Source organism: Leguminivora glycinivorella, chromosome 1 (assembly GCF_023078275.1).
Source record: "Leguminivora glycinivorella isolate SPB_JAAS2020 chromosome 1, LegGlyc_1.1, whole genome shotgun sequence".
In the NCBI taxonomy this organism is placed as follows: Eukaryota; Metazoa; Arthropoda; class Insecta; order Lepidoptera; family Tortricidae; genus Leguminivora; species Leguminivora glycinivorella.
Genome location: NC_062971.1, coordinates 9,883,157 through 9,910,276, shown reverse-complemented (window position 1 = coordinate 9,910,276; position 27,120 = coordinate 9,883,157). Strand labels below are relative to the sequence as shown.

The 27,120-nt window shown below is 38.1% G+C and overlaps 3 protein-coding genes across 3 annotated transcripts in view; 1 reads left to right on the top strand and 2 right to left on the bottom strand.

The window, feature by feature from the left end:
* The window catches only part of LOC125233677 (histone-lysine N-methyltransferase trithorax), a 36,138-nt gene extending 27,253 nt beyond the window's left edge, over positions 1-8,885 (bottom strand). Inside the window, exons 1-6 of the mRNA XM_048139758.1 lie at positions 8,190-8,885; positions 2,586-3,828; positions 1,483-1,674; positions 1,008-1,375; positions 339-902; positions 87-260 (exon numbers count right to left, since the gene is read on the bottom strand). Coding sequence (XP_047995715.1) covers positions 87-260; positions 339-902; positions 1,008-1,375; positions 1,483-1,674; positions 2,586-3,828; positions 8,190-8,342 — 2,694 coding nt within the window. The 5' untranslated portion in view covers positions 8,343-8,885. The remainder of the gene's footprint in view (positions 1-86; positions 261-338; positions 903-1,007; positions 1,376-1,482; positions 1,675-2,585; positions 3,829-8,189) is intronic.
* An 8,634-nt stretch (positions 8,886-17,519) lies between these two features.
* On the top strand, positions 17,520-21,482 carry LOC125226404 (deoxyuridine 5'-triphosphate nucleotidohydrolase). Its single transcript, XM_048130385.1, has 3 exons — positions 17,520-17,868; positions 17,978-18,114; positions 21,196-21,482. Exons 1-3 carry the CDS (start codon positions 17,765-17,767, stop codon positions 21,396-21,398), a joined length of 444 nt encoding a protein of 147 aa, XP_047986342.1. The 5' UTR covers positions 17,520-17,764; the 3' UTR covers positions 21,399-21,482.
* On the bottom strand, positions 21,416-22,445 carry LOC125226397. The gene has a single exon (XM_048130375.1). The coding sequence runs from the start codon at positions 21,984-21,986 to the stop codon at positions 21,528-21,530; it is 459 nt and encodes a 152-aa protein (XP_047986332.1). The 5' UTR covers positions 21,987-22,445; the 3' UTR covers positions 21,416-21,527.
* Between the last annotated feature and the right edge of the window lie 4,675 nt (positions 22,446-27,120).

Here is a 27,120-nt window from a genome sequence, read left to right as displayed (position 1 = left end):
ATTGTATTATTTGTGCCTTGTTTTTACTCAGCACAAGCATGATAAACACTGACTACCTACACTATAAAATCTATATGCATTTTTACCTTTTCTTTTCCTGCACTACCACACAAGAAACATAACCTCGCAACGGTAAATGGAGCGGTTCCGATGACCCCAAATCCAGAGCTACAGACTTCATCCGGATCATAGCTTTCCCAAAAATCGACACAGATTAGTTCCGGCCGATTTTGACTGAACTTTTGAGATCGTCCACGCATCTGTAAATACATGTATGGTGTTTTAGTATGTTTGGAGCGGACTTTTAAGAGTAGATATATGGGCTTAAAGAAACTTACATTAGTGATGTTTGTCAGGGGTTTCATGACATTCTTCTTCGGTATTATATCCGTGACAGTCTCATCTTCACTAGACTCTTGTTTAGATTGAGCTTTAATTGATAGCTCTGTATCCTGAATTTTTCTTTTCTTTGGCTCCTGCATTTCAATATCAGCCTCTTTTGCAGGAGTCACTTCACACGGTTGCGCAGGAGCCTTGTTCTCTGTATCCATTTCAATATCACAGCTAGACACATTAGAAGCAAGAACGTCTTTTTCAATAACAGGTAACAAACTGTTGTCTTCTTCAGGTGACATCGATTTTTCTTGCTTTTCTTTTTCTTCTTGAGTAGGGAATGTAGCAATAGGTTGTCCTAAAACAATTGACGCACTTCGGCATACATGCTTAACTCTTGGCCCCTTAAGTTCAACTTTTTGACGTTTGGGATCTTCAGACTGTTTAGAGTCACCTTTATCACCTTTATCTTTCTTCCGCACTTTAACTCTTGTTATACGACGCTTTCTATTCTCACTGAAGTCTTCACCATCTTCTTCAGCTGATTCTTGGTCTTTTTTGGCTTTATCCTGTAATTAAAAATAAAAATGTGTTATTCGTGACCATGCATTGAAAAATATTGCCTGTATGTAGGAAATGCAGGATTTTAAACAATTCCTTAAAATTACACATACCTCAACCTTTTCTATTAGTTTTTCATTGCTCTCCTCAGATTTCTTATTAATTTTCAAAGGTATTTTGCCTTCATTCTCAGTGATATTTGGCGGCGTATTCGACAATGCTGGCGTAGATGCAGAGGTGCTTGTCCATGTATTGCCAGCACCTAGCCTCAATGGATTAACCTGTACTATAGGTCCAGAGAGTTTAACACTGGCTCTCATTGAAGGAGGCAGCATTGCCGTGAGCCCTGCCCTTACGCTTGGAGGCACTTGAAATGCTCTTAGGCACATTTTCAGCCAACAAGCTGGACACCGCGATCTGTTTTCTGAACGTACTAGCTTCCATTGTTGCGATCTTACTATTGGAGGCACAATGCAGTTACCTGGGAATGTAATTTAGAAAATAATGTATAAAAATGCTAATTTGTACATAAGTTAGAATTACTACTTTTTTAATCGTAATTAAAATATTGGAATTTAGAATACTAACCTTCTTCTCTCATACATTGCATGACAATGGTACCATTTTTGTGTGCTAATTTTTCTCTCTTCAGAAGCTTTGTAATAAATTTTCGGCAAGACTCACAAGAATATATCCCAAACTTGCGGGCTTGCTTTACGAATTTGTAGAATCGTACTGCACCACATACACCACACGTCACTGTGGTTGGAGGGTTCGGAGCTATAAAAAAGATATAACCATTAAATCAATCACTACTGTGAGAACCTAACAATAAAATAAATAATAAAACCGCCTTCAAAAATAAGCGCGTTACAAAATTGAAAATGAGAAACTAAAAAGCAAAAAATAATAAACCTTTGAATTCAGATTTCTTATCGGATTGCAATAATCTAAACATCCAAATTATAAACAAATCAATTATTTTTGTAGTCGGTACCAGACCTGTTCGTCGCCTTGCTATTTTCTGTTTGCCCCACCCAACCATACGCAGGCTGGCCCCGACTCCAAAAATAATTGATTTGTTTATAATTTGGATGTTTAGATTATTGCAATCCGTAAGAAATCTGAATTCAAAGGTTTATTATTTTTTGCTTTTTAGTTTCTCCGTATTTTGTAACGCGCTTATTTTTGAAGGCGGTTTTATTTTTTGTTAAAAAGTTTATTTATTTGTTGATTTTTAGTGGTCCCTATTGATATTATATATATATCAGTCCGAATATATGTACAGTAGTGAAAGAATCCATTGAGGAGTTAACCTTCCATCATCAGCTCAGCCACATAAAATTATTACCATCAGGCGTAAATACTGGTGTACCTTTGAAAAATACACTAAGAACATTATATGTGCCTATAACATTTGAAGAGTTCCCTCGATTTCTCCAAGATCCCATCATCAGACCCCGACTTGGTGCCAATGGGACCACCTCGGGGTTATACCTGACCGATTGAAAAAAAAAATTTGAAAATCGGTCCATGATTCTCGGAGATATCGAGTAACATACATACAAAAAAAAAAAATTCAGTCGAATTGAGAACCTCCTCCTTTTTTTGAAGTCGGTTAAAAAACAAAGTGATTATATTATAAATCGTACTGTAAAGTGGAAGTACTGTTTAATTTTTGACATACTTACATGTTGATATTGGTGCTGAAAAAGGACCATCTAACCCAGTAGTTGCTTGAGCAGGGGTATTTAATTGTAATCTGGCTTCCCTTATTATTACTTTGCCACTCAGCAGTTGACTAGCAGACGACTTCTCTCTTTCTGGGCTAGGTGGTGGTTTTTCTTCCTCCTCACCACTACCCTCCAAGCTGTCACTTTCCCAGCTTTCTTCAGATTCAGAACCACTACTAGTGCTAGTAGAACTACTTGCATCTGATATGTCCATAAGTTTACGCATTGCATGCCCAGCTCTCTCCTCTTTACTTGGTTTACTTTGTTCAGAGGCTATGCCTTTTTCTACTCCCTCTACATTAGAATTTTCATCTTGTGAATATTCTGTTTCTTTGTCCTTATTAGAGAATAAATTAAGCTTGACATTCGGCTTTCTTGTATTACCGCTGAGACCAGAAAATGAGTTTGTTGTTTTGTCTTTAAATAAGTTGGATGGTGTTAAAAATTGTTTGTCCCTATGTCTTTCAGTATCATTTGTAGCATCAGTAGCTTCATCTTCTAATGTATTATCATCTCTATGTAGGTTGTCAAATAGAAGCCTCTTGAGTTTAGGCTTCTTAAGCACCTTTGCTGAACCCACAGTAACTGTTGCTGTGGTTGGCTCTTCACCCTCTATAAATCTCTTATTTGGTTTGATTACTCGAGATGAATGAGCACTTCTGACAGGCAGGACAAACTTTGATGAGCTACCACTCTCCTTGTCAACTGGAGAAAGGTTACGAGGTGGTGGAGATATACATCGGCTGTCACTGAATTGTGAGAACTTGTTCATGGGCTTTGACAAAGGATTCAAGTTTTTCCTTAAGTACCCTTCATAATTATCAGATGATTTTGAACTCAAATCTGTTAATTTTGCTGGTTTAAGAATACTGTTAAAAGTGGAATATTCTGTTTGTTTCAGTGATGACTTCTTTTTGATAATAGGCACAAGAGGTGCATGATGTTTCAGAGGAATCTTTTTTAAGGGCAAGAAGATATCTTCACAACTCTCAACTGTACCAAAAGTCACAGTTTTCTTAATTGGTTTTGGTTTTTCTCCCTTAACTGGCTCCATTTTGTTTTGTGAGCGAGTGCGAACAGGAGATTTTGAATCACTAGATGCAAGGTCTGAGTTATTGTTGTTTGCTGCAGAGATGTCCACTAAATTTTCACTAGATCCACTAGTTTCATTATCATTGCTGTTTTCTTTCTTTTCTTCTTCCTAAAAAAATACTTAATTGAGTATTCAACTAATCAATTTCTGTATGCTTACAGTATACTATGTAGACACTTGGAAGGTTTGGGAGCAGATCATGCCAAGTCCAAAAGAGAGTGTGTATGTGAACACAAACAATTTAATTTTGAACCCATTGTGATCTCTGTGTTACACAAAACTTTCTCTGTTTCTGGTCTTTTAACATATGAAATTCTATTTGATGTCTCGCACTAGGTACACTTATTTATTTATGTATATGTGTATTTTATTTGTATATATTATACTAATATGTATGTAGGTTTATTTATTGTATTTGTGTACGTTTATTTTATAATAGTAGGTATCAACTTGTATTTAATCATTACAATCTCATACTGGCTTTATAATCTTGTGCACCAAACTAAATATCTCTGTTTTGCCCAATGGTTGACTGGTAGAGAATGCCTTAAGGCGTTAAGTCCGCCATTTGTACTTTTTACTGATAATTTGTGCAAAAAAGTTTAAATAAATAAATAAATTTTGTTTATTATTAAGCCCCTTAAGACTAACTTGAATCCCGTACATAAATACAGCTTAATTGGTTATTAAGCACAAACAGCTAAAAATCGTTTTTTTTTACACTTATAGCCATCCATAATGATTGACTCATCTGTCATCAACTAAACCATACTAACCCACTTCCAGATGGTATAAGGACACAAAATTTTGCAACCAGTTTGGCTACCAACAAACTAATCTAGTATATTAGAATGTACATAAAAACTGGCCAAGTAAAACCCTATAAAATTGTAATTTTACTTTGAAATTAATAATTTACAATTACAACATAAGTACTAAAATTTTAAAATTCTGAATAACATCATAGTTTCTCCATGAATGGAAAAAGTTTCCTTTAATTTGTGTTATTTAAAAGTTTTCCTCAATTTGTGGCTTTTTTAAGGAGGAAATGTTTTCTTTCAATCCCAGATAAGATTTTGACCCAGGATAGGACCAATTAGCATAAAAACACATTTATCAAAAATGATATTTTAGTCGCAGCTTTTGTTTTTTTTTTTAATCTGTAAAAGCCAATCTTCATTATTTTCAAATAGAGGGAAGGTCTTATTTAAGACTGTTTTCATGTAGCACCACAGGCTCTGGAAGCTGTCCTCACTGATCCATTATCAAAATACATATACATAAAACTACTAAATTGTTATAACTATTATAACATTTTTTTTTATGAAAACTCGAGCAATTAATAAAAACTACCACTGCAACCCTATATTGTTTTGACAATATGGATTGCAAATTGCAATCAATGCAAGGTATGTTAAAATTTCTTCTAATGCACAAATGGAAAAAATGTAACTCAGTACCAACATATTTTATATTGCCTTGCCCATAACATTATTATTGCATATCATCACCAGTCCCTTGATCATGATTTGGTTGCTGTCTTGGGTTGCAGTTGTAACTCTGGCAAAAGGTAGGTATACCTTTATTTTATTATTGTATATGTAAATATATTACCCATAATTAATAATTAAATATCAATATTTTGAAACTACTATTTTTAAGTTGGCATCCAATACCTGTGTAAAATCTATATTGTATTCATAGGATTTTTTTTTAAAAGGCATAGTAACCATATTTAAGCCGTTTTATTATAGGTCCTGTGACACATTTTTGTTCATTTTTTGTATAAGGCTCTGGGATTTGGGTTAAATTGTGGCGTAGGCGAGAGGCTGGCAACCTGTCACTGCAATGTCACAATTTTCGTTTTCTTTCAACCCCTTAATTGCCAAGAGACTCACTGACTGACTGAGACTTTAGTAGATTCATGTGTTCTGCAATCACGCCTGTATCCCATAAAGGGGTAGTTATGGGATACAGGCGTGATGGTATAGGTAGTTTCAACTCAGTTGAGGCCACGCACACTATAACACTGTCATGTAATGACAACGAAATTTTGAAATTAGTGTTCTTACCGTGTACCGACTGCAGATTCAACAATGAATTGCAAGAAAGACCAAAAAGTTTATATTTACTATTTTGTTAACAATTACGTCTATAGAACAATTTTCAAACAAAACAGAAAATAAAATATCTCGTATGTGATTAATTAATTGTCAGATTATGATTGTAATGTAAATCGTAGAAATCAAAGATTAGTAATAAATGGCCTTATTTTATCATCGTAGCTGTTAAAATAGTGTTTACCTATTTTTTCATTACTAATTAGCAGACATAGAAGTCGCAGTAGCAATAACGTCAATTAACATAGGGACATCCTTCCGATATAAAATATATCGATAGCTGAATACTTATTTGGAAGTGAAATTTCATATGAGCTATAAAGTTCACCGGATAATTTAATTTAATAAAATAATATCGTTTGTCCTTAGCAAAATTTTATTCGTGCCACCGCGACTTCCAGCTAGTAATACTGAGTTCACATTTAATAGCGTCATGAGAAAATTAAACGAAGAAATAGCAGCACTTGATAAAGAAACGTTTCACAGTAATATTTTTAGAAAAACCCAAGAAAACGAAGAAAGAAAGATATAGGGAAAGGGAACCTATGATAGATGATTTAACTGAAAACCAAAACCTTATAATCAATCCTAACGAATCAGATGAAGATATGCCAAGTGACGGTGGTTTATAAAAGGATTTGTTCATTATTTTTTACTGCTTTTAATACCATTAGTGATCAGTATATCAATAAATAATAATGTTTTTCAAAAATATATTAATCGTTTTTTTACATTCACTCACTCATTTCATTCATTCATTTTTTTGCAATGAGTACTAATCTTCATTTAGCTGTGTGTGTTATCATTCACTTCAACCTCCGTGGAATTACCTATATGTATGTATACAAAGGTAAATGTAGGGTCCAAATTGTTACCACTTAACTCTAGGTGTAAACATCAGCATCAAATTTGTATTTGATATCATGAAGAGTTTTTAAATATCAATTATCAAAATGATGAATGCCAGCTAAGGAACTAACCTCAAAGTTAAATAATTAATGGTATTACAAAAGAGAAACTTTCCTTGTCAAATTTTAAAGAGATTGCATTCCATTTATAATGAATTTATGTGATCATGGAGGTAACTATAGGTAGGTAGCAATAAAGAGATAATATTGCATTGTATTTTGTTGTACTGTATGGACCTAGTAAATTTTATTACTAGAGTGGATTGCAGGTAGCGATTTAAATATTAATATGGATATGGCTCGCAAAATTTATTATATTTTTCTACTTTCGTCTGCGCATTGCACACTTCTTACTTACTTACTTACTGCTAGCCTTCGCAGACGTTTTGTCTGGTTGCCTTTGGCATAGGCCTCTCCCATATTTCTTCATGTTTCTCTGTCTAGAGCTTGTCTTCTCCACAAGGCTCCAGCTACCTTTCTGAATTCATTTTCCCATCTCATTTTCACACTTCTATTACGACTCAAAGAATAGAAAAATGAAAATATTTTTTTCCTGTATACAAACTCCTTTATTTAGAATAAAATATGTCTCCTTATTTTTTCTGTAGTTTGTTGCAAAAATAACATTAATTTAATCTAATTATTCAGTGAAGTTTGCGGTGTGCGATGTAATAATAATAGATTGTAAGACCTTATTATAAACCACATGACATGTATTTTAAAAATTGTACTAGCATATTCATATTAAAAATCGCTACCTGAGATCTGCTCTCTATTTATTACTTGTAATACATTGAAACTGAGGTTAAAACAAAAACACAGCAGGTCACACTTCAAACCGAGCATTTAGTAAAAATGTCAAATTTGTAATTTTAAAGCAATAACAAAAATATAGCTAGTTACAGTTTTGTTAACATTGTTATATCTCTTGTAAAATTGATTGATTTAACTTTATAACTTTCTAACCTAACTAATGTCAAACTCATATCAATGTTTCTACATTGATTATTTTTACTTTATATACAATGATAATTGGTGAGTAATACTCATTGGTGTTATTGGGAAAATAAGTTTTATATGCAAGCATATACTATAATATAAACACTAATTACATTCACTTTGAATTCTACAACAAACATAAACAATAAACATCATATCTTAATAAGACTTGTAATCTATATACTTAAATGTTTAAAATCTATCTTTTGTTTGTTCATTGGGCCTGGAGGGTTATTAAGAGTAAATTTTGTGTTGATATGAAAATGGAATATTGAAATGTCAAAGTAGGTACGTTGTCGTATTTGACGCTTATTACTATAATGCCCAGTCGTTTATGCTAGTAGTTATTACGTAAACATTAATCATTTCCGCGTATGCTACACATACATTTATATAACGCATTCGTCAAAAATAATGTCAATCAGACTAAAGTAGATTTTACCTCTTTATCCCCAGAGAAAACATTGGCGGTCCCGCCGCGATTGAGCGGTTGGCTCTCCGGAGCATTTTCATGGTAAACAGCACCCGATAATACACTAACACGTTTTCTGTTCTGGAATTTGAGGGGTTTGCCAGGGAATCTCGACCTTCCCATTTTGCTTAACACGTAAACGAAGGACACTCAATGCGCTCCCAGAGATTGCGAGGCAACTGGCGCGCATGCTCCGGTCCGCGCGCTCCGCAACGCCATTCCACTCATTTATGCAATGTGTACAACAAAATAACGACGCAGTTCTCATCACATGCCCGCCCAAACATAAACACTAAATGCACCCTTCACATTATTTACTATAACGATCATTTTACACTCTTTTTGCAAAAGACGACATCATCCATCATTTTAATGGTCGTTAACGCCGTAAGTCGTAACGCTTCCATTCAACGCAGTGATGTTAGTAGTAAAACAAAAGAGAATGTCCCTTCATGTTCTAACACAAAGCGTCAATATCACTAAAACCGTGTTTTCTTTCATTTAAATAGCACTAGCACAATTAGTTATTGAAATCAATCGAAATCGTCCATAATTTGACAAAGATGGCTGTACACCGTGCGTTAACAATAGCAAGCACGAGTGATTAACGAGACGAGGCGCGCGCGAGGCCGCGGTGTGAACGACACCTGGCTCACGGAGGCCAGTTATGGATTTTGAACCAATCGCGACGTTAATTCGGACCGGTATGAAAACAAACATGTCGCTCGCTATTCAATGCTGTATAGACGCCTTGCTCATTTCTGTATCAATAAAAACGTTATGATCTATATAATTATAATCTGCGCGACGGAGCAGGCATTCACGATTTTGATTCGCTCGATTGAATTACGATATAAGGCAGTCGGTTAAAGATATGTAGGTACAATGTACGTTAATAGTATGATTTCATTTTGTAGTTATTCAACTCCTCCGGGTTAGGTTTCTATTCGAATTTCGATCGCTTATTTTAATTCTCTAATATTACAACATTTACAACAGGCTAGGCTAGTCGGATAGAAGGTTTCAAGTGATATTTAATGTCTGTTTCGCATTTGTTGATTTGCATTATATATGATATACTTAATAATATTACCTACCCACGGTGTAGTTAGTAAATTACATTATTGCATGTGGAGTTTACCGTAAGTGATTAAAATTACACTTTTCTAGAATATTATGCATCTGAGTCTTTGTAAAGCATGTGTAAATAATTGTTGGTAAACCTTAAATAAACTAATATATATATATATATATAAGATTAATAATCTACAGTTTTGGCCGTTTTGGGTACCTATCTAATTGCAATTAACGAATGACATCGTCATATTAATGTTAACCCTAAACTATAAGAATGAATCGAATACAGCGGCAGAATGCATGTTTCTTTTTGTAGAACACTGGTCGCTTTATATAGGTAAGTTTAACATTAAAATAACATCGGTTAACAGGGAGAAGAAAGTAGTAGGTATTGTTTTATTATTATTACTTTGTTATGTTTGGTTTGGTCTCTGTCGCACATGTAAAACAACATTATTTTGAATATAGTTAGCAGTGTTGGACCACCGTAAATATCATACAATTATTATACCTACTGAATATATGAGATTTAAATGTGGTAAGACAAGGTAGGTAACAAAACTATAATATCAATTAACATATAAGGACAGTATAGAAAGAACTCTGGTATAAGGTGCATTAGGGTAATTCCGAAAGTCGTCTAATTACGAAAGTCGCATAAAAATCACCATTATTTCCATCATATCAAGATTCCCTTTCGGAATTACAAGAGCATTTTTGTCATTCGGAATTACCCTAATGCACCTTACGTTGCATTTGTGTCGCCTGTTTAGTCTTAGGGTTCCATACAAAAACGATAGTTAAGGAGCCTTTATGTTGCGACTGTCCGCCTGTCTGTCCACAATGTCCACATATTTTTGCAGCCTTGAAAGAGTAATATATTATTGCAGGTGACTAAAATACATATGTATCCTTAAATGCAGAAATAAAATAAAACATTTGTCTTATTTTCTTTGCCATCAAAGTGAATAAGAGAATATATTTACCTGCAAAGTATAATATTTTAATTTATGTACCTACCTACTACTTAATTTTTAGTTATTATAGTACACATAAAAATACCCACGCAACCGCGCACCCTTTTTTAACAACTATATATATGTAGATAGAGTTGTATTTTAGGGTGCGTAGCTTTATAATCATCCATACCTAGGTATACATAGTTAATACGGCTCGCACAGTGAACCCCAAAACTCTACCGGTCGATCATGCGTAAGGGCGGAGAAGGGATGGTAATAATGTTCGGCGGTGCTTGAACCCAGTTCACGCCACGCAAACTCTAACAAATATCTAATTAAGAAGGCTATATTATATTACTTTTTCACAGTTTAGGTAGTTTATTTATTCTTTACTGACCTCTAGCGTGAGTTATGGGAACGAAAAGTTCCTTGCTGAAACGCTTCCTGAAATACATTGAGAGGGAACGGGCGGCATTTCCTTGGATCGAAGCTAAAGAAGCATACAATCACTGTTTTGAATAGTTTCACTTTTAAACCACAACAACTTTTTATAACAGATTACACTCACATCACTACAGTTGACACAACAATATTTTAAAAGTAACACTTTACAGAATCTTGTAGTAGGAGTAATATTTACATGAGTTTTATTGCACTGGTGTTCGTGTGTGAAACTGTAGTAGCGCGACTGGCGGAGTGGCGGCGCGCATGCCGCGAGGGACACGATGTAAATATAAAAATCTCCCCTTCTGGGGGCTCACCCGAATGAATCACTGCAGTAATCCACCAAACTCTCCTGTATTCGTTGGAGCTTTTTTTTTTTTTAAGTTAGCGAGCTCGCGATCGTATAGTGCACGAATCGTGGCGTCGGTCATCCTTATGATTCAAATTTGAGCGGTATCGAATTATGATGCAAACTTCCGTGTACCTCTTAACGAAATATTGATCGACGCGGGGACCGTCTGTGGACATTTTTCTTGGAGTGACTAACTAAAGAACGAGGATAATCTCCGTATAGCGGTCGTTGACTATCCTTTTAAAGCCTAAATCTGAGATCCTCAATGTAGCAGGTAGATGTTTTTTGTACTGTTTGGGTCGATGGATGTGGATTAGAAGCAAAAAACCGGCCAAGAGGTGTCGAGCCACGCTCAGTGTAGGGTTCCGTAGTTTTCCGTATTTTTCTCAAAAACTACTAAACCTATCAAGTTCAAAACAATTTTCCTAGAAAGTCTTTATAAAGTTCTACTTTTGTGATTTTTTTCATATTTTTCAAACATATGGTTCAAAAGTTAGAGGGGGGACGGACGCACTTTTTTTCCTTTAGGAGCGATTATTTACGAAAATATTAATATTATCAAAAAACGGTCTTAGTAAACCCTTATTAATTTTTTAATACCTATCCAACAATATATCACACGTTGGGGTTGGAATGAAAAAAAATATCAGCCCCCACTTTACATGTAGGGGGGGTACCCTAATAAAACATTTTTTTCCATTTTTTATTTTTGCACTTTGTTGGCGTGATTGATATACATATTGGTACCAAATTTCAGCTTTCTAGTGCTAACGGTTACTGAGATTATCCGCGAACGGACGGACGGACGGACGGACAGACAGACATGGCGAAACTATAAAGGGTTCCTAGTTGACTACGGAACACTAATAGTTATTTGTTATACAAGGGGGCGTCCGTCGTTGTATTTTAACGCCGAGTGTGGAATTGGAAAAACGAGCAATGAAAGGATTCTATAGTTGAACCACGAGCGAAGCGAGTGGTTCGAAAATAGAATCCTGAACTTGCGAGTTTTTTAACACACGAGACGTAAAATACATTTGCACCCGAGTGTAACACAAAACTTTTCCCCTCACTATAGCGAGGAAACTACAACGCAAAAAATGCGTTTATCACTGCTTCCAGTAGTTCCACAGGTGGTAAATCATCTTTATTACTAGATTCACCTACCTTTATCAATTTTAAAGCAGTTAATTTGACTTTATTCAAGGTCAAAATACTTTACCCACTAGTGGATAAAATGCGTTTTTACCCGCTGGTATTAAAGGACAAAACACGTGTTTCCGAGCTAGTGAGGGGAAAATAAATAAATATAAATAAATATAAATATTGGGGACACCTTACACAGATCAACTTAGCCCCAAACTAAGCAAAGCTTGTACTATGGGTGCTAAGCGACGATATACAATACTTAAATAGATAAATACATACTTATATACATATAAAACATCCATGACTCAGGAACAAATATCTGTGCTCATCACACAAATAAATGCCCTTACCGGGATTCGAACCCAGGACCGCGGCTTAGCAGGCAGGGTCACTACCGACTGAGCCAGACCGGTCGTCAAAAAGGACCGTCGGCTACCTATAGGTATATTTTTTATTAGATCGCGTCATCTTTGTTTCTTCATTGTTATTTATGCATCAATGTATTTAGGTAGTAGGTACCTATCACTAAATGTCGGCGTCGAAAATGTGATGTGATGTACCTAAGTGCGTTTTCATATTATCCGATCCGATATCGGATGTCGGACCGATATCCCATACATTACAGGCGCCATCTTGAATTTTTTCCATTGAAATCCTTCCGACATCCGATATCGGATCGGATAATGTGAAAACGGCCTAATACGCTCCATCTTCCGACTAGTTTCTAAAAATAATCTTAGTAGGAAATTTGTTCCATCTTCCACTACGCTAAAACGACGTAGTAGGCTAATAAGTTTGACGTGTCTGTCTGTCTTTCTGTCTGTTCGTGTGTGCGTCGTAGCTCCCGAACGGATGAACCGATTTAGATTTAGTTTTTTTGTTTGAGAGCTGAATTAGTTCTCGGGAGTCTTCTTATTAGGCATATTTCATGAAAATCGGTCCACTATGTCGGGGTTTTTTTTAATTTTTAACCGCCGCCTCAAATCTCTCAAGGAAGGGGGTTTTCAATTCGTCTGTATGTTTTTTTTTTTTTTTTATTTTTATTTTTTTTATGTTTGTTCCACGATATCTCCGTCGTTACTGGACCGATTTAAAAAAAAATTTTTTTGATTGAATGTATAATATGCATACAGAGTGGTCCCATTTTTATCAGAACCCAGTTTTGATGATGGATTCCTGCAGAAATCCAGGGAACTCCTCAAATCTGAAAGGCATACATATGATGATTTTTGTGTTTTTAAAGGAACCGCATGCATTTACGTACGGAACAGTGACACTTGGTGCAGTGGAACTGCTGATGATGGTCAGAACGGAACTCCTCAAATCTGAACGGCACACTTATTGTGACTTTGGCATTTTTATAAGAACAGCATGCACTTACGTCCAGAACAGTGACATTTGATGCAGTGGAACTGCTGATGAAGATCAGAACGGAACTCCTCAAATCTGAACGACACACTTATAGTGACTTTGGTATTTTTATAAGAACAGCATGCACTTACGTCCAGAACAGTGACATTTGGTGCAGTGGAACTGCTGATGAAGATCAGAACGGAACTCCTTAAATCTGAACGGCACGCTTATAATGACTTTGGTATTTTTATAAGAACAGCTTGCGTTAACGTTCAGAACAGTGACATTTGGTGCAGTGGAACTGCTGATGATGGTCAGAACCGAACTCCTCAAATCTGAACGGCACATTTATAGTGACTTTGGTATTTTTATAAGAACAGCATGCACTTTTACGTCTAGAACAGTGACATTTGGTGCAGTGGAACTGCTGATGAAGATCAGAACGGAACTCTTTAAATCTGAACGGCACACTTATAGTGACTTTGGATTTTTTTATAAGAACAGCATGCATTTAAGTTCAGAACAGTGACATTTATTTGCTATTAGATTTGTTATGTTTGTTAAGCATATTGAGTTCTCAAGTCAAATTTTGTCAACCTTCGATTTCTTATAATCGGATTCATGAGGAATTGAGGAAACTCCTAAAACCTTAACGGTATACGTATATTGTGTTGCCATCAAATAATTAAAGCATCAAAGGCAGCTTTAAAAATACCTACACATTTCTACATAATCCGACATTGGCAAGTAGCTTTCACCAGAATCACCAGAACCCCAAAGGCGGCGGTTTTTTTTTCTTAAAAATTATGTGATTAGGTTATTATCATACAGAAACGTCTGCGAGCGAATTTACATATTTTTATATTAAAGGAAAAATTGAAAAATGTACACCTCCATCCTCCTCCTCCATGGCGTACCTATACCTACGCCATCGTGGCGTTTATTCAATAAATTCGCACACATCCAGCAGGCCTCCGTGTCGCAGTTGGGAGCGAGATGGCTCCGGCAAAGCCAGAGGTGGCAGTTTCGAGTTCTACCGGAGGTGTGAATTTTTCCATTTTTCCTTTAATTGAATCCAATACAATAATGCGTTTAGGATGTTGTTGAGACTGCCGCGTTTCTGCAGCGCGTCGACCATGTTTGCAGAGGCGCGCAGAGATGGCTTCGATGCTGTGTGGCGCAAGAAAACTGCCTCACTGCTTGACAGAGTGCGCGGCAGTAGCAGCAGCATTCTAAACATGATAGCAAATAAGCTAGATTGTCCGCTGTTATGGGCAATGAGTCAGAGGACGAAGTCACTTTTAATGATTAAATGCTAGCTTTTGCCTGCGGCTTCGCTCGTGTTAGAAAGAGACAAAAGTAGCCTATGTCACTATCCATCCCTTCAACTATCTTCATTTAAAAAATTACGTCAATCCGTCGCTCCGTTTTGCCGTGAAAGACGGACAAACAAACAGACACACACACTTTCCCATTTATAATATTAGTATGGATTACTTGTTCGATTTTGTTACTAACATAGATAATAAGCGACTTAACTAACACATTTTTGGACCATTTGATGTCTGAATTAAATAAATTAAATTAAATAGGAAATGATTATTAGGGTTCCGTACTTCCGTACCTCAAAAAGGAAAAACGGAAACCTTATAGGAGCACTCGTGCGTCTGTCTGTCCGTCTGTCACAGCCGATTTTCTCCGAAACTACTCAACCGATTAACTTGAAATTTGGCAGACTTATGTAAACCTGAGACCCAAAGACGAACATGTAATTAAAATAAAGAAAATGTAATTATAGGGGCCACTTTTGGGGGGTAAAAGTGAAAATTAAAATCAAAGTTTTTTTAACTATATTGTGTTACATATCAAATGAAAGAGCTTTTTATAAGTATTTTATAAAATTTTTATGCAAAAAATTACCATTATTTATTTCGTTTCGGAGATAAGTCCAAGGGTTGGCCCAACCGTGTGTACTGGCCCCATGTGTACTGGCTCCATGTGTACAGCGGCCTTCAAGGACGTATATAAGGGGGGGGGGTCAGGGGGTTCAAACCCCCCCCTTAGGACTGGAATATGAACACATCGGTCGGTGTTTGCGGCTGCCCTATCGGCGGTTGCCGTAGCTTAATTTCATAATTACAAAGTTAGGTACTAATTACTATCGAAATTTCCATGAAATGAAACGTAGGTACACGTACCCATGTACGTAATTTTTTTTATCTATAGGTACAATTTTTCTCCAATAAAAAGCGTGATCAATTTCTTTCGGCTATCGCCCATTCGAGATCACCTTTAGAAAAAAGCTGCCGAAGAAATTGGCGCGTCTCATTCTTCCCTGATTTCTTTGTGTGAGACACGTGGCTAGCCGAATGGCACAATCGCTCACGAAACGCTCACGAAACGAAGCGCTAGTAGATATCTATCTCTATCGCGCTTGCGTATTGGCGCGACAGAGCCAGCGGCGTATCGCTTTCGTTTGGCGTCGGAGAAATGCCATTCGGCTACGGGGCCTGGACAGAAAAACATTCGGCAGTCGAAAGATTTGCCGAAATGTTTCCTATCATTGTGGACACACTTGAAGCAATTCAAAACGGTAACTCTGCACGGGTAGCATGGTCGCGCGATAGACTATAAAATATCAGGCCGTCCCTATCGCACTATTAGTAAGTGCGATAGGGACGGCCAGATGTTTTATCATTTATCGCGAGACCATAATTGCCGGCCTGGAAACCGAGAGGTAACCACTCAAGCTTGCCAACTAAAATTGTCCATAGAAAACAGCCAATTTATCATATCGCTCGTCATTTTTAACCCCCGACGCAAAAACGACGGGTGTTATAAGTTTGACGTGTCTGTCTGTCTGTTTGTCTGTCTGTCTGTTTGTCTGTCTGTGTGTCTGTCTGTCTGTGTCTGTCTGTGGCATCGTAGCTCCCGAACGGATGAACCGATTTCGATTTAGTTTTTTTTTGTTTGAAAGCTGAGTTAGTCGGGAGTGTTCTTAGCCATGTTTCATGAAAATCTGTATACAATGTCGCGGTCGGGGGTTTTTTCAAAATTTTAATTTTGTGGTTATATTTTAAGGAAAGTTTTTTCGTATACATCAAATCTAAGCAAAGCGCTACAGAAAGTCAATGTCGTTTTAGTCGAATCCTGCAATTATGCTAATACGATTAAAACCACTTTACAAAAAATCAGAGCTGAAGAGGAGTTTTCAGCCCTCTTTGAAGGGGCAAAAAATTTATGCCCTGGCGGTGAACTAGTGGCACCTCGTACAACTGGTCGCCTTTAAGCTAGGAACATACTACGCGGACGTCCGTCGTAAAACGACCGCGACCGCGACCTATCAGTGTGCACGGAACAAAACATCCAGCGAGCCAGATTTCGATCGGACGTCCATGCGCTCAAGGCCACGTCCACTTCCGTCGACCGATAGTTTGCACGGTTAAGCTAGGAACATACTACGCGGACGTCCGTCGTAAAACGACCGCGACCGCGACCTATCAGTGTGCACGGAACAAAACATCCAGAGAGCCAGATTTCGATCGGACGTCCGTGCGCTCAAGGCCACGTCCGCGTCCGTCGACCGATAGTTTGCACGGTTATGTGTAATGTCATTGTCCAGATTCCCGTCCGCGGTCGATTCACGACGGACGTCCGCGTAGTGTGTTCCTAGCTTTATGTGTATTTCCATTGTCCAGATTCCCGTCCGCGGTCGATTCACGACGGACGTCCGCGTAGTGTGTTCCTAGCTTATCTATGCGCACACCATTTATTTGCATTAAAATTGTTTGCAAAGTGTGGTTTTATTTGGGTCTCAAATAGTTTTGATATGATTTCTGTTCTGACTTGGCGGTTAGGCGGTATGGCCTATGGTCCTAGCCTGTCCAGAAGGACAAAGAAAAAAAAAAAAAAAAAATTGGCGGTTAGGGTGACAGTACTGACAGTTGGGTGACAGTGACACTGAATTTGCCTTATCTTGCCTTGCCTCTGCCAGTTTTGCCGCCAATTTATCGTCTTTCTTTGCTTTGTTTCGTTCGGTTTAGTTCATTTACTAAGACTACTCGTTATCGGTATTTGGTTTCTGCTTTGCTGTTCAATTTAATTTAATTTAATTACTTGATTTACTCCGTATATTAAGTTCATATCTTCAACTTGCCTTATAGTTGCAAGTGAATCTGTGGTAGTTTTGGAGATTTATCAGAATACTAAAAATGCCTGCTGAGACACAGCCTATCTTAAAATTCACACGCCTAAGTGAACATGCTTTTGCTCCTGTACATGGTTCCGAGAAGGCGGCTGGTTTCGATCTGAAGAGGTACTTACACTTGTTACAACTTTGATAGGTCTTATTCATCATTATCCTGTACTCTTTTTCCTCGTGACCAGTATCCAAATTAATATTTTCATGTAATTTTCTGTTACAGTGCTTATGATTACACGGTTCCCGCTCGTGGTAAAGAAGTGGTGAAGACCGATTTGCAAATAGAGTTGCCCTCGGGGTGCTATGGCAGAGTGGCTCCTCGCTCTGGCTTGGCAGTTAAAAACTTCATTGACGTTGGAGGTATGTTATTTTCCTTTGCATTGGTAACTGATTAAAGAGTTCTTGTGATGATATATTACAAAGGTATTTTCTTCTGGATTGGGAAATTCCCATTCTGTTTTTCTCCAATTTTTAACCCCCGACGCAAAAACGATGGGGCGTTATAAGTTTGACGTGTCTGTCTGTGTGTGTGTTTGTCTGTGGCATCGTAGCTCCCGAACGGATGAACAAATTTAGATTTAGTTTATTTTGTCTGAAAGCTGAGTTAGTCGGGAGTGGTCTTAGCCATGTTTCATGAAAATCAGTATACTATGTCGCAGTCGAGGGTTTTTTCAAAATTTTAATTTGGTGGTTAGGTTATCATTTAAAGCTTGAACAGTCAAATCAGTCAGTCATATGACTATTGTCAAGAAGGTGCTGTTATTATGAGGCATGCGCAGTGACAGTTCAATAGTATGAAATCTAATGGTATTCTACAACATGGAGCATAGTCATAATTATATTTCTGGTCAAGCTTTATCACATTGTCTTTGATTATATTTGTTGTTTTTCTTTTTCTTGTTATTTTTTCTATTGATCTAAATTGAGTGTTAGGGTCCCCCCACATCTAGTGTCTCGCGAACATAGTGTCGGGCCAACTGTATGGAAAAAGACTGCCCATACAGTTGGCCCGACGCTACGCTCGCGAGACGCTAGATGTGGGGGGACCCTTATTCTTATCATATGGGTTGAAAAATTTAGTCATCAAAGATGAAAACTATCATGTCAGTGAAGAAAATGATGACAAAAAAGAAGTGTATAAGAAAAGAGTTAATAACAAAGTATGATCAATTTTATTTATCCATACAATAGTTTAGCTTAGGAGCTACCATGCCATTACAGAGAATTTTCACCATGTTTTTTTTTATTATTCCTGTTACATTCGACAGGATGCTCCTGATTAATAGAAGCTAATTGGTAGAATAAATATAGTTTTTTTGTTTCATCCATACTAATATTATAAATGGGAAAGTGTGTGTGTCTGTGTGATTTTCCATCTTTCACGGCAAAACAGAGAGACAAATTGACTTAATTTTTTAGGTGGAGATAGTTCAAGAGATGGAGAGTGACATAGGCTACTTTTTGTCTCTTTCTAACGCGAGCGAAGCCACAGGCAAAAGCTAGTACTTAATAAATGTATAGATAAGTGTGAGAGAACCTTAAGAAAACATGAATATTAATCAAGTACTGACAGCACATGTCAAAATAAATCACATTAGGAAGTAGTAAAGCTTGTGATTCAGATTCACTTGTTCAGTTATTAAATATTTTACTAACTCAATAATTGTGTCGCTTAACTTTACAAATGGCTAAATCCATTCTCATAATGTTGATTATCTTTCAGATCATATGTTTTTTTTATTCAACCCTAAAGCAGAATAGACTTACCCAAGTTTGAAGTTAAGTTACAAAAACTATTTAATTTAGAGAAATTAATTCTATTTGAACCTTCTCTTGAAGTTAACAAAAATCAATCAAAACAGATTGTATTACTAGCTATTTACCCTGACTTCACACGGTAAAGCAAAAATGCATATAGTAATTTTTTAAATACCTACCATTGCACATTTTTTTGGAGACCATTCAAAGAGCATATCACTATATTATATGTATAATGTGTTGATAAATCAGTATTTTCAATTAACAGTTAATTATCAAATATCATATTTAAACAAATTAACCTTGTCACTCAGTGTCAAAACTGCTGAAAATCTGTTGAGTAGCTGTGAGTTTATCACAAATATACAGACACCAGACCAACCCCTAGTATTGAGTGGTGAGGTGTGACACATTCTGAACTTTGTAAAGATAATTATAATATGTTGTTTATATATTAGTAATATTATCCTAATAAGACCATTTTCCCTCTGGGTTGGTCAAAGAATGGCTACTGATTTGTTGAAATACAAGTAAAATATATGTATCATGTTCATGTAAATACATCAACAACTATCACTAGTATCACTACACTTTATAAAACATGTCGCCTACTGTCTATTTGTTTGTTTGTTCAAACAAACAGACGTGGAACACCTCACTGCTGTACTACTATGTGCTGTGCCATGCTCAAGTGAAATCAGTACATTGAATTGAAATCAGTGCAAGTGGCATTTATATGCCACAAGTAATGTAACAATAAACTTTAAGGATTAGTTATTTGTTATACAAGGGGGCAAAGTTGTATTTTAACGCCGAGTGTGGAATTGAAAAACGAGCAAGTGAAAGGATTCTATAGTTGAACCACGAGCGAAGCGAGTGGTTCGAGAATAGAATCCTGAACTTGCGAGTTTTTTAACACACGAGAAGTAAAATACATTTGCACCCGAGTGTAACACAAAACTTTTCCCCTCACTATAGCGAGGAAACTACAACGCAAAAAATGCGTTTATCACTGCTTCCAGTAGTTCCACAGGTGGTAAATCATCTTTATTACGAGATTCACCTACTTTTATCAATTTTAAAGCAGTTAATTTGACTTTATTCAAGGTCAAATTACTTTACCCACTAGTGGATAAAATGCGTTTTTACCCGCTGGTATTAAAGGACAAAACACGTGTTTCCGAGCTAGTGAGGGGAAAATATTATTTTCAGTACAGATGGTGTTTTTTTTACGCACTAGTGCGAGAAGTGGTATATTATATGCCAGGTCGAAACTTCGGAGGCTCATCTGTACTGAAAAACGTCGTACGATACACGTGCGAAAAGGAAATTCGTAACTCGTGTCGATTTAAAACACTCCCTCCGGTCGTGTTTTAATTTATCGCCACTCGTTTCGAACTTCCTTTTTTACGCACTTGTATCGTAATGTACTATTTCAGTATAGATGGTGCGGTTACACACTAGTGGGAGAAGTGGTTCATTTCTTGTCAGGTTGAAACTTCGGAGGGGCGCCTGTACTGAAAAACGTCGTACGATACACATGCGCGAAAAAATTCGTAACTTGTGTAGATATAAGCCACTCCACCACTCATTTCGAACTTCCTTTTTTTCACACTTGTATCATAATGTACTATTACATCCAATATCACAAAAGAAAATAAATTATTGTCTTTTCTTTTTTAGCTGGTGTGATAGATGAAGATTATAGAGGAAATGTTGGAGTAGTGCTCTTTAATCACTCCGACCAAGATTTTAAGGTGGCTAAAGGTGATCGAATTGCACAGTTGATTTGTGAAAAAATTTACTATCCAGATCTTGTTGAAGTTGGGAGCTTGTCAGAGACAAAGCGAGCTGATGGAGGATTTGGATCTACAGGAACTCAATAAAATTGTTAATGGAAACTTATTTTTGTGATACTTCTTTTTAATGTTTAAAATAGTTCATTAAGGCATTACATTACATTTAATTCATAAAATGTTTCATTTTATTTTATATTATAACCCTGGAATAATATATCACATTTTAATTTGTTCAAAATTATCAATAACACTTGGAAGTTCTACTTTCTGTGGAGGAGTAATAGCCTGTGGGGCTGCTGAAACAGATTCCTTGCTTCTCATCAAGAAAGGCTTCAGAAAACTTTTAATTTTATTGTCACTATGTACATTAAAATCTGACTCTGCTTTTTGCACTTGTTTTTCTATCAAGTCAACATTGCTGGTTAGCTGCAGAATAATATCACTGACGGTGTTAATTTTCTTAGAAAGTATAGTTATATCGCTGCGGTATTTACTAATATCCTCCGTTAGAGCAGATGCGCACTCGCTGTTCTTCATCTTGATCATGTGTAAAACACTGGTTAACTCTTCGAGGCGTGTCAACATATTGTCTATTACATCCTGAACTGTTTGGAATCCACTTGTAAGATCCAGCTTAAAGTAAGCTGCATAATCTTGCACAACTTCTTCAACCATTTTACCAGTAATATTTTACACTCCGAAGTCAGGATAACCGTATTCGAAAAAGCTGACAATTTTATCTAACACATCTGTCAAAAGTTTTGACAGTTCCCGAAAAGAAAGCGGAATTAGGTGTAAAATTTTGTTGAACAACTCCATTTTTTTCTATAAAACCATGGCAAAAGTGAGACTTCTTGCTGCGAAATATACGCGACTGCTACCTTCATCACACTCAAGTTCTTGTGAAACAACGTATTTTGAAATATGAGAGGGGCTGACCATGACATTATTTTATGAACTTCTTGATTGTTTTGAACTGTTCAAATAAGTAATATGCATGTCTCAATGTGGTAGTATCATCATGAATAAAAAGTATTCTTTTTTGCGGTATTACTATATGATAATTATGATATGCTACATAATAAAGATACAATTTTATTAGGACTTCATTATATATGTGTGTGTAAAGATTGTAAAGGTCAGTCCAGACAGGAGAATGTTCTAATGAAAAAAAAATACACTGAAATGAAACACACTCATCTTGTCAGTAGAAAGAGGAGCGAAATTCAAACTTTCCATTGGATGGTGCGCCGACATTTTTGACGTGATAACGTCTAATAACTCGTTACTACGGGCAGCATGCACGAAAAAGATGACGTCATTGTCCCGTTTCCCAATATAGCTTAAGCGCCATCTATTGGCGCGCGTAGGAACTAAGCGGCTGATCGATGCGCTCGGTATGGTTGTAGCGTGTGGCCTGAGTAAAGCACCACAGCTGCGACAGATGGCGCGCCCGTGTTTATTATTTTTGAGTGTTTGTAATTTAAAAACATGAAAGATTGCATTAAAATAAGCATCTTTTATAGAATGAAGTTGTTTGAAAAACCTACTTATTTAGGAGTTAGAGCAGTACGAAGTTGCGAATTTTCCCATAGTATTTACTAAGGCGCCAGAGACTTAAAAAATTTACGATGATTTTTTTTACCAATATAACCTATGTTAATATTGATAAATCATATAGAACACGTTTAAATAAGGATGTTTTGTTATATAAACTTTTTCTTCTCCATTAATATTTACTGAGATATTAGGGTTCTAAGATTAGTAAATGGCACTAGCACTTTAATAAAATTAACGCGTGTCTCGCAAACGGTCTAGGATACAAAATGACGACTTTTATATAGGTATAGGTTAGGTTCGTTAGGTATCTTCAAACGGCCGAAGGCTCCTATTCTGTGCAGTTTCTGTAATAAGCGGGGCTCCGTCGATATCGCTTTCAGTCTCAGGCGCCTTAGTAATGCTACGGGAAAATTTTGCAACTTTGCACCACTCTAACTCCTAAATTAGTAGGTTTTAAAAAAAACTTTAATTTATAAAAGATGCTTATTTTAATGCATTCTTTCTAATAAGAACAAAACACTATGCTAGAAAGAGTGCAGAGGAAGTTCTGTAGGCACATTTACAAACGACTGTACGGATATTATCCATATATGTATCCATCTCTATTCGTAACAGGAATGGTTGGTCTTCAAACTCTAGAAACCAGACGGAAACTGCTGCATATTATGCATTACCGCCAACTGTTTCACCATAGAGTAGATGACGCATCCGTGCTTGAGAGAATGGGGCTGCAAGTGCCAAGAGCGAATGTGGTGGTTGGCATGCCGGGCGCGGTGCCGGCGCGGCGGCGGCGGCGCCTGTTCGCGGCGGCCGGCGCACCGCTCGAGCCCGAGCTGCTCTTAACCGCACCATGTTGGAGACAGACGATATTGACATATTTGCTGATAGTGTTGGTGTGTTTTACAGAAAACTCTTAAGGTTCATAGACTCTACACTCCTTAGGTGATTAATGTAATAACCATAGTTTAACTTTTAAGTGTGTTTGCTTTTATTTATGTCAATTTAACATGTACAACCCATTTATTCATAAAACACAGATTATAAAACAAATACACCTTAAATTAAACACAAACACACACAAATCAGTCCTAATATCTAAAATTTCCCTTATAAACTAAACTACAAAATAAAATCCCCCAAATCCGATCCCTGCGGAAGAGTGCCCATAATGCTGGCCACATTTCCCCGCTGGATGGCAATGCCAATCCTCTGTCCCAGGAACCAGCCCTAGGATCCCTGGTGGTGTCAAGGAGCCTTTTCTTTAATTCCTTGAAGATATTTCGCGCATCCTGACACCAAGGCCCTAAAGTTTCCACTGCAAACGCCGCAAATACGTGGTTACTTAAAAGACCAGCATATTTGCGGCGCTTCAGTGCTTCAGCCGTTGCCGCTGCCCCGCCCGGCCTTAAAGGAGTAGAGGCCAAATGGGACGGCGCCAAGGTATCCACGCAGGTTGCATCCCAAATGAGCGGCCGTCCCATTCGCCAGGGAATAAGGGTCATTCCGTCGGGTCTCTTCCCGTCATCACGCACGAGACCGGGTGGCTCCAAAACGGACGGCACGCCAACGCTGACCAGAGCCCGGCGAATAACATCATTAAGGCTGGCGTGGCGCGAAAACCGACCGGCACTCTTCCGGCACGAAAGACCGTGATACCCCCGACTGTCAACCTCAACTCCGCAAGGACAGCGGTGAGGAACAACCAACTCAGCTCCTAAGCGGAGGCCGACCGCCAAACGTAGGGAGTTGTTATCCAAAAGTGTAGCGCAGTTGCTGGAGGGATACGCCTGAAGCCAATACCCTGACTCCTTTTCGGAAGTAGCCAGGAGACGGGCTTTCTCCTCCCTAGAGGTGGCAGAGTTAAGCAGAGACACTTGGACCTGGAGACAGAGAGGTTCATCCCACGCCCTCTGAACGTGTAACTCGGAAGGCAACTCCACGTTAGGGCACGCCACACGCCAAGCATTTACCGCATCCGACAGGTACGCCACCTCAAAGTCAGGTATTGACGGAGAGAGTATCTTTCCAACGAGGGATAGCGTACCATTGACGGATGACAGAAAAGCAGGCAACGCAACACAAGAAACGCTCCTTAAACCCAGACCGCCGTAACGGATCGGTAAAGTCGCCTGCCGGAACTGTCTATCGTCGAGCTTAATATTGAAAATCTTTTGCACCACAACATGTATAGTGCTGTCGATCGCCTGGCACAAATTTAAATGTCTAAAAAAAGGACTGCACCTCATACACATGTACATAATTATATTACCACATAAGTGCTTTGGTGAAATACTGTTCACTTTTGTGTATTTAATAAATAAATAAAAAAACGTGAAAAAAGTCCCAGAATCGGGCCCCTTTTGCTATACTCTGACCGCCCCTGTCTATACTACTGTAATGTTTGACGTTATCACGTTAAACTACCGTCCGTAAATCGACTTTACAGACAACCAATTTTTTTATTAGTCGTTTATAGTATTTTATGCAACAGGCGTTTAAAGGAGGTCAAAAAAGACGCGTGGCGTGGGTAACAATTTGAGGCGAAGCCGAAAATTGTTATTAAGACGCCACGAGAGTATTTTTTGACTCAGTTAGGCTCCTCACAGACAGTCTTAAAAATTCATCATCTTAAAAAAAACTTGTATGCAATCTGACAGTTCAGATCTGTCAGTGTCTTGTCAGTGTCAGTTTGAACTGTCAGATTGCATACAAGTTTTTTTTAAGATTATGAATTTTTAAGACTGTCTGTGGGGAGCCTTAAACACCGTTGCATACAATACTTTTTCTACGACCATGCACTTACTTTTTAATAGTTTTCTAGAATAACTTTCGTGAAATTCGCACTATTTCCTGTATTTTGCCTTGTCGGCCTCCCCTCTGTTCCTGCCTCACCCTGTCGCTCGCACTCCCCCGCGCCGCCGCCGCCGCCAGGCCCCGGCGCCCCGCGCTATATCCCTTAAAAGCTTCCTAACAATACTTTAAGAGCTATATCGTATGCGTGGGTGCGCGGGGCGCCGGACGGGGGCGGGCATCTTTTATGTAGGGTTTTAACGATCTATGCACGACACTGTAAATGACGAATAACAACACGGGAGTAGAAAAAAGTAAGTAACAAACGACCGCTCCGTACCGCGACCTTGAATTTTTTTCACGTAAACTAGTAACAAGTAAGTGAGAGCAAGAAATAATATATTTTTCGCTTCCACTTACAAGATAGTATATGGATGACCTTGGTGCGGTGTGGTTATGAGGGACTTGGCAACGTTTTTCCATAAGGCCCCCCACAGACGGGCGACGCAACTTTTTTGTCTCCGTCGCTCGGTCTATGGGCTAGTATGAAAGTGCGCACACGTTGCGGCGCAACTTTTTTGTCGCAGGGTTCGGCGACAGGCCTGCGACGCAACTGTCTCCTTCCCTATTGGTTTCAATGCAAGTGCGCACACGGCGACAAAATAGTCGCCAGTCGGTTGTTATTTTGACAGTTATCACTGGCCTGGCCTGGGCGAACGTATGTTATTAGTCGAAAAAAATATAATTTTAAATGCAGATTGTTGAAGACGACATTGATATCTGTCGTTTAATTGAAGAAGTAGAGGAAATATTCCGACAATATTGAGAAAAAACGATGCCGGGTTGTAAAATTCTAACCAGTTCATCAAAACTTTTGCACGGCGACATTTTTTGTCTCTGTCGTGCGTCTAAGGAGTGACGACAGAGACAAAAAATGTCGCCGTGCAACTGTTGCATCCGTGTGCGCGGGCCCTGATGCTAGGAATATACTACGCGGACGTCCGTCGTAAATCGACCGCGGACGGGAATCTGGACAATGGAAATACACATAACCGTGCAAACTATCGGTCGACGGACGCGGACGTGGCCTTGAGCGCACGGACGTCCGATCGAAATCTGGCTCGCTGGATGTTTTGTTCCGTGCACACTGATCGGTCGCGGTCGCGGTCGATTTACGACGGACGTCCGCGTAGTATGTTCCTAGCTTAAAATTACACATAAGATATAAAGCTAGGAACATACTACGCGGACGTCCGTCGTAAAATGACCGCGACCGCGACCTATCAGTGTGCACGGAACAAAACATCCAGAGAGCCAGATTTCGATCGGACGTCCGTGCGCTCAAGGCCACGTCCGCGTCCGTCGACCGATAGTTTGTACGGTTATGTGTATTTCCATTGTCCAGATTCCCGTCCGCGGTCGATTCACGACGGACGTCCGCGTAGTGTGTTCCTAGCTT